Source organism: Penaeus chinensis, chromosome 36 (genome assembly GCF_019202785.1).
Source record: "Penaeus chinensis breed Huanghai No. 1 chromosome 36, ASM1920278v2, whole genome shotgun sequence".
Taxonomy (NCBI): Eukaryota; Metazoa; Arthropoda; class Malacostraca; order Decapoda; family Penaeidae; genus Penaeus; species Penaeus chinensis.
This window is the reverse complement of record NC_061854.1, coordinates 11,803,594-11,811,093: the sequence shown is the minus strand read 5'-3', so window position 1 is coordinate 11,811,093 and position 7,500 is coordinate 11,803,594. Positions and strand designations below refer to the sequence as shown.

The 7,500-nt window shown below is 39.8% G+C and overlaps 2 protein-coding genes across 2 annotated transcripts in view; one reads left to right on the top strand and one right to left on the bottom strand.

The window, feature by feature from the left end:
• LOC125044697 (DNA replication licensing factor mcm7-like) overlaps positions 1-4,842 on the bottom strand; it is a 5,010-nt gene extending 168 nt beyond the window's left edge. Inside the window, exons 1-14 of the mRNA XM_047641557.1 lie at positions 4,720-4,842; positions 3,661-3,795; positions 3,422-3,531; positions 3,181-3,305; positions 2,896-3,076; positions 2,640-2,786; positions 2,349-2,522; positions 1,705-2,214; positions 1,310-1,491; positions 1,008-1,119; positions 741-905; positions 529-614; positions 283-403; positions 1-98 (exon numbers count right to left, since the gene is read on the bottom strand). The exon at positions 1-98 is cut by the window's left edge and continues 168 nt beyond it. Coding sequence (XP_047497513.1) covers positions 18-98; positions 283-403; positions 529-614; positions 741-905; positions 1,008-1,119; positions 1,310-1,491; positions 1,705-2,214; positions 2,349-2,522; positions 2,640-2,786; positions 2,896-3,076; positions 3,181-3,305; positions 3,422-3,531; positions 3,661-3,795; positions 4,720-4,756 — 2,166 coding nt within the window. The 5' untranslated portion in view covers positions 4,757-4,842 and the 3' untranslated portion in view covers positions 1-17. The remainder of the gene's footprint in view (positions 99-282; positions 404-528; positions 615-740; positions 906-1,007; positions 1,120-1,309; positions 1,492-1,704; positions 2,215-2,348; positions 2,523-2,639; positions 2,787-2,895; positions 3,077-3,180; positions 3,306-3,421; positions 3,532-3,660; positions 3,796-4,719) is intronic.
• A 375-nt stretch (positions 4,843-5,217) lies between these two features.
• Positions 5,218-7,500, top strand: part of LOC125044715 (DCN1-like protein 2) — a 23,129-nt gene continuing 20,846 nt past the window's right edge. Inside the window, exons 1-2 of the mRNA XM_047641591.1 lie at positions 5,218-5,284; positions 5,405-5,618. Coding sequence (XP_047497547.1) covers positions 5,282-5,284; positions 5,405-5,618 — 217 coding nt within the window. The 5' untranslated portion in view covers positions 5,218-5,281. The remainder of the gene's footprint in view (positions 5,285-5,404; positions 5,619-7,500) is intronic.

Genomic DNA, 7,500 nt, shown 5'->3' with positions numbered 1-7,500 from the left:
ATGTCACTTGTTAACATTTAGACAAATGTCAGCTTGGTACGAGCTTGGTTCACTTGCCAGACATTCAGCTCTTCATACTCTTCAATGCACTCATTAACCTGAAAAAAGCACAATACAATCATTACAATTATCTTGGTATACTTTTCTCTACCTTAAAATCAATCTCATTATAAAATTACAGATTAGTGTGCACATCTTATATCTTTTAACATTTACCTTATATAATTACTGTCTATAGTAAAGATGAAGAGAATAGTTTGTAAATGAAGACCAATATCTCACCTGATCTGGCTTGTATCCCTTGCTAGTACAACGCTCAACGATTTCACCTAATTTTACCACACGATTTTCACCAGCGACCTCACGAATCAGTGTGAAGATCTTATCAGTCACAGTCTGGGCCCTGTAAAGTAATGATATTGTTTATCAGAAGATTAATTAAAAATATCATTGACATACTGTCATTTTCATATAATCATCAGTCATAACTATATAATGAAAAAGAAAAGGTAAATATTATACACCAACCTTCCTGTTCTCTCATCAGTATGGTTTAGTGAATCCTTGCTCATTTCAATCAGGCGCATAGCTTCATTCACATCCTCTTTTTCCACCTAATGTACATGAAATAAAAAATGGAGAGGAATACTTTATGAGAAAAGATAAAATTCTGAAACAAATAATATACACAAAACAAACAAATATCTGCCTGACAACACTGAGTAAAGAAATACACTTACAGCATCAACAAGTCGAAGGCGTGCAAGAGCAGTGGATATACGCAGAACAGCAAGAAGGGTTCGAGCAGAGGTGAAGGTCATGTCTTTGTTGTTACGAGCTTCCTTCCTCATCTCTACATAGGCTGACACCAGGTAGTCAGTCAGGTTTTCAGGGATGGTGGGTTGCTGTAATAAAATTTACTATTGATTCATCCTAATCAAGAAAGTCAGATACTATAACTTAATTCTAAACCAAAATCAAAACAATCAAAAGCTCTTAAAGTGTACCTTCTTTTTGCAAAGAGCAATGTAACGTCTCATTAGCTTCATGTCAAGTGGCTTGAACTGGGTGGGCGGTTGGGCGCAGTGCTGATGAACATAGGTGATATGCTGAGCCAGTCTGCAGAGAATTTTTTTTTTAATTAATCATAAATAAGATAGTCTACTGTAAGGTTTCCCATATGGCAAAGCATTTATACATATATTATAAATAATATATATATATATATATATATATATATATATATATATATATATATATATATACTTTCGTTCTTACAGCAGTGGTAAATAAATTCCACAAATCATACCTCAGATCATTTTCACGATCTGGCCTATCTTGAATAAGCCACAGAAGATCAAAACGAGACAACAGTGCTGCTGGAAGCTGGATGTTCTGTTCCACAGTTTTCTTGGGATTGTAGCGTCCATAAGCAGGGTTAGCAGCAGCAAGAATACTCACACGAGCATTTAGACTTGTCATGATTCCAGCCTGAAAAAATTATTTGATAGTCACATTTTTTTATAAGCAGTCTGTATTTCTTGTGCATGTTTTTAAGATAAATACATATGTTTATTCTAAACATCCATTTTCTCTGTACAACCACAGTGAAGAACCTTATAACAAGATTTTCTGACAGGCTTACAATATGCTCAAAAGATGATAATGTTAATAAGTTACACTTCAGAGTACATGAGCAATTACCTTTGCAATAGAGATGGTCTGCTGTTCCATCACCTCGTGAATGGCAGTCCTATCAGTATCAGCCATCTTGTCAAACTCGTCAATGCAGCAAATACCCTGATCAGCCAGCACTAGAGCTCCTCCCTCCAAGGTCATTTCACCTGTTAGGGGATCCTTCATCACAGCAGCAGTTAGACCAACACCACTGGAACCTCGGCCAGTCGTGTACTGGCTCCTGGAAGCCAGCCGGTCAATGTAAGAAAGTAACTGAGACTTAGCCACACCAGGGTCACCCATGAGGCAGATGTTGATGCTACCACGAATTTTCATGCCATTGGGATTACAGTCAACACCACCTACGAGGAGGAGGAGGAGAGCTTTTTTGACATCTTCATGACCATAGATCTCAGGGGCAATGGAGATTGCAAGCTTGTCATAGAAATTCTCCTCTGCAATTTGTTTGATCTCTGACTCAGTCAGTTCCTCAGCTCCTAATTCATCATCCTCTGTCTTGTTCATCTGGACTATCCTCTGTGAAATAATACATACAAATTTGAAAATCAAATTATCTTGACATTTTTTTCTCATTTATATCTCTTTTAGAACACTTATGTGTATAAAGGTTTCAGTTAAATCAATGAAATTAGATACATTGCTGTACTTACATGAGCCTCCAGGAAGGTATCTGAAAGCAGACCCTGCATCATTGCCCTAAAACCATGACGCAAGAGGGGCATGAACACGCCAGTGATAGCAACATGGTCACCTGGCTGACAAAGTCTGGTCTGTTCGCCTCTGCACATCACAGTCAAGGATCTGGGGATGTTGCCCACTGGAACCTATGCAATAATTTTAATTAGTAGTGACCATATCAGATTATCTTTATGTTGCAAAGCTGCTCAGTCGTAACAAAATAATTCAAAATGATTCTGGAACAAAGACAAGTCATTATTTACCTGATCAGAGTGCTCTTGAACCTTGATTTCCTGGAATTTGACAAACTTTGAACCACGAGTCTGCAGGTACAGGCGTCCACCAGATTTGTTTACCCTACAGTCTTCACTAGGGCAGAGCAACTGTGGCATAAAACTTGAGGACTGAATCTGTAACCAAGCACATCCATATTAGCAACATTCAATTGCATCTCAGGGACTTATTTTACAATATGGAAATATTCTAAGTGGTTACATATTAAAAAACAACAAAACTTACAGGCTGGTAAGTCTCAGCACCACACTGGTCGCAAGTGTATGTGGCTACTTGCATCATAGGCTTCACTTCCGTACACCTTGTGACAATGCCTCGCACTAGCACAAGTTTTCCAATATGGGTTGCTTTTACATTACGAATGGCCACAGGTTTTTGGGCTGATGGAGCCTTGAAGTAGACTTCACTGGAGGAGAAAAAAATAATTTGTAACATCTGATGATTGTAATCTTGTACCAAGTATCCTCTGTTGTAAAACATTACAACTGGTAATCTGAATCTACAACTTACTATCTCCTGATCAACTCTGGTGGGTATCTGTTGCGAACATCACGGACATCACCAGGCTGCCGTGTGCGCTGCTCCATCATGAGGCGATGTTCAATGTAAACATCCAGGGCATCCCTAGCTACTGTCTGAAATTAAAATACACAATTTTATAAACTTCACACTAACTTAAAAGGCACATCATGAATAGATATACATAATCACACCATAGTAACAAACAATCTAAGCCAATAGTTACAAGTACCTCTCTTTGTTTATAATCAGGCAACATTTCGTAAACAGCCTCCGAGAACAAATTCAAATACCGCCTGCTGTTCTGCACTATTGCCTCTGCCATATCAGGGTCAAATTCGGCTGGAATCAAAACAATACAAATCAAAATGCATATCAATTTTACTAATATTATACTGAGACTATGGACATTGATACCACTAAGCAGTACCTTTTTAACTATACATAAACGCAAAAACAAAATGCCCTTACCAACGTCCTCAATTTCAACTGTGAGGCTGACTTGCTCTCGGTGCGCCAGCTCAACCAGCTGCGTGGCATATTTGAAGCTCTTGCGGCCATCGTCTCCAACATTGTGAAACTCGGCCAAGAAGCGCTTGATGGCCTCTGTCGGGGAAAGAAAATGTTATAAATGCGGTTTTAGGCAAGGACGACGAGGCTTTCACGGGAGTTTGTGGAACAGATAAAACAAACACTGCACTATGCGAGTCCACGACATTTCCGTCGCAGACTGTGAAAAGAAAACATTTAACGTGGAAGAGGAAATCTTACCGACAGGAGATTTTTACCCAATCTTTCCCAGTTATCCACAAGCTCTTATCCTCCCAAGCCAAATTAATTGCTGATAACTGCTTTGGCTTGGCTCTGAATGCCTTCCATGAAAAGTAATGCTGTTCTGGCACCTGGATGCTCTGAGGCCAGAGAACCCGCTCCCTCCCACCTCAGCCCTGGAATCGCCAGAGAGGACTAGCATCCTGCCCCTCGTCGCCCCCTCTCTCACAGTGCAGGTCACCTTGGGCCACACGGCTGCGCGGACCTGAGCCCACAGCCCTTAGCCCGTGAGCGCAGACGAGGCCGAGAAGCCGCCTCGGAGGCCTTTGTTTTCCGTCTGTCACTCGTCCGAAGGGCTCGGATTGCCTTCGCTCAGGGTGCAATGGCACAATGCGGGCTAGTCTGGCAGGATTCCGGGCCTTTCCCTTTCATCACACTTCAGTTGTCATTTATGACGGAATTTTTCTGGTGGCAACCTTTGAAGAATGTTTAAGATCGAGGAAATATTTGTTTATGTGCTTTACGAGCATAATTCGGCCTAGAGTTTGTGAAAGAGAGGTCTCCCGACCAAGGAGGTCAATATATCCTGACCATTGGGCCTTAAGAAAAGAGAAAAATCCAACAAAACACAAATTCGTAAAGCTACATTATTCGGCCTCTCAAAGCCCGCCAAAACAGCCGCTCCGATTTCCCGCTTGTCACAAATTTACACTCTCTTCCTATAAACACACTAACAATATCTCCATTACAGTGTCTTACCCTTTTCTTGGTCGTAATCACGCTGCTTGCTGGCCATGACGTCGGTTAGCGAGAGAAATTCACGGATTACCAAGAGGAGCGCGAGATCCCAGCCTCACTTTGGCGCCGAATCTTGGGGGAAGAAGGGCTGCGCTCGAGACTGCGAGAATTTTTCCTCTCTCTTCTGTTTTCCGGAGATTCGAGATTCTGTTGCATAAATTTATGATCATAAAGACATCTTAATTTTTTCGTGCTTTTTTATTTATTACAAGTGGGGATTATTGTTTTATCAAGGACACTTGGCAATGAATTGCAGTTTTTTATCCTTTTGTGAATTTGTTTTGGGGAGAATCTTTCAAGGTGAATTTTAAATTTTTATTTTCACGCCATGGAAGAGCTATATTTCACCAATAGATGTGCCTTTATTACCTACTTATATTTCTAAAAAGGTGAAAATCAGGGATAAAAGGTCAAAGCGCCCTCAGAGACGGAGAAATAATCGAGTTTTTATGAAGCGGTCTGGCACCCGCCCCTGCACATGCGCACTGCCTTTGTTTAGTTTCCAATCTGATCAGCTGTAGCAATGGTGAGTCAATGAATATTGTCCAATGTCTCACCTTTATTCTTTCCCATATGACATTCTAGCCATCCTTACGGGAAAATAGCACACAAGGTTAATGTTTCGAATTTCTGTCTCTTTTTCCAGCACAAGCTCAAATCCTCCCAGAAAGAAAAGGTCAAGCAGTTTATTTCCTTCACCCAAACGGGCGAGAAAACCGCAATATACTGTCTTGCTCAAAATGACTGGAAACTCGAACTCGCCTCAGACAACTTCTTCCAAAATCCCGATTTATACTACAGAGAACAGAGGCCGTCAGTCGACAAGAAAAAGCTAGAACACCTATATAACAGATATAAAGGTAGATCCCCATACCTATGGCTTGGGAAAATATTACACCATGGTTATGTTTTGCACTTTTCGTGTCATTGAAGGGGTGGTATTACTTACAAACTACTTGAAAAAGCTCCTGATTATTATGAGACTTTAGGAAAACCCTTGAATCATTTTCTACAGCCATGGTTTTTTTTTATAGTTACCATTAATATATTAACCTGGTCATTCAGGCATTGAGGAATGTCATGAATGGTTGTTTATGGTTGCATAATAGTGCCAGTGTGGATGGAAGGGAGTAAGGAAATATCAGTGTTATGAGTGGAATGGGAGTCCTATTATTAAGTTCTGTGTAAGTTGACATTACTGCGTATTTAAGTGGCTTGATGATAGTTGCAGGGCCATGTGCCAGAATTTTAAATTTTGCAATATCAGGGGAAATGTATATTGAAGAAGTCACTAAGAATTTGTATACGACCGTAAAGATATTGGCATTTATATTTTCTTAGCTGTTTGTGACTTAGTAAGGGAATGGAGATGGACGACAAACAAAGGCAGTGCAGATTTTAAATATAGGCCTTTGAAAGTTATCCATGGAGAGGCCTGTGAAAGGGGTGGTCACACTAGTCTTGTCTGTCTGGGGATTCCCATACAGACCAGGACACTTCCCCAGTCACGAGGATAACAGAGATGAAAACCCCCATATAGTGTAACCCAGTGAAAATCTCTATGTTGATGTTGCTTCCTACAGGGGGAAAGATGATGCCAAAACTAAAGCTGTAGTATAATTACTGGGAAACTTATTTCTTGATCACCTGAACAGTAATTATTCTATCATCCTAGGTATAATTACTTTGTAGAAATAAGTCATTTTTATTATAACTAACAATGATACCTGATGAAAATTTTAAAGATTATCCAGATAAACATCAATTTGATCAACAAATTTGCATACACACCCCCACTGTGGCATACTGAAGATGCAGATCTCCCTCCAGGAATTATTTACTCCCTGGTGGAGAAAATGATAGCCAAAGAAATAGCAGAAAGTTAAGAATAATAACAATGGATGAAATTAACAAGGAACTTTGCTTGGTACACAGTATAATAGTATGGCTGGCAAGGCTGGGTCAGGATCAGCAATTAATATCATTCTACTCCATTTCAATTACAGTATTTGTTTCTTCCTAACTTTTTTATTAACATGTAATTATGTTCCATACATCATTGAATACACAAATACTTGCATAGGTTGTTGGGAATTTTATCGTCAGATTTTCTAGAGGTATCAGAGTAGCTGGCATGTTTGTATGGAGTATGGTTTTATCATAAAATAGACGGAATGGGGTTTCTGAGTTTACTGTATTCTTTCTTGATAATTGGAGCTACCAGATGGAGGAGCTCCGTGAAATTTTCAATTGATCGGCAATGTGTAGTTGATTTTGACAAGGCCATAAAAGATGAAAAGTAACCCATAAGTACATTCTTGTTAAGGGCCATTTTCTATATTTTTATATGTATTTAGTGCCCCCCCCCCCCCCCACCGGATCAGTCACTCAGTGTACATGTCTAGTGTGCTCGTTGCTTGACCATTAGTTGCATATGGCATTGCATTATAGTTTTTGTTATTGGCTTATTAGAGGGAGTTTTGTCTTTCTCGGATAGTCGTGGTGTCATTTGTCTGGTGTTGTATTTAGATATAAGCAAGTAAAGTGAAGAGAAGCATTCAAGTTTTCAAATAATTGCTGAGAAACACCCTCTAAGATTATGTGCCCAGTGATGGTTGAAATACCAAAAAAATCCAGGCATAAGTGCACACACTGCTGATGTGCATTAACAACTCTTCATTAACCCCTTGGATCTGGGTGCTTCACTGCCTGCACTCCAGGCTTTAGGCTTACTTGAGTAGC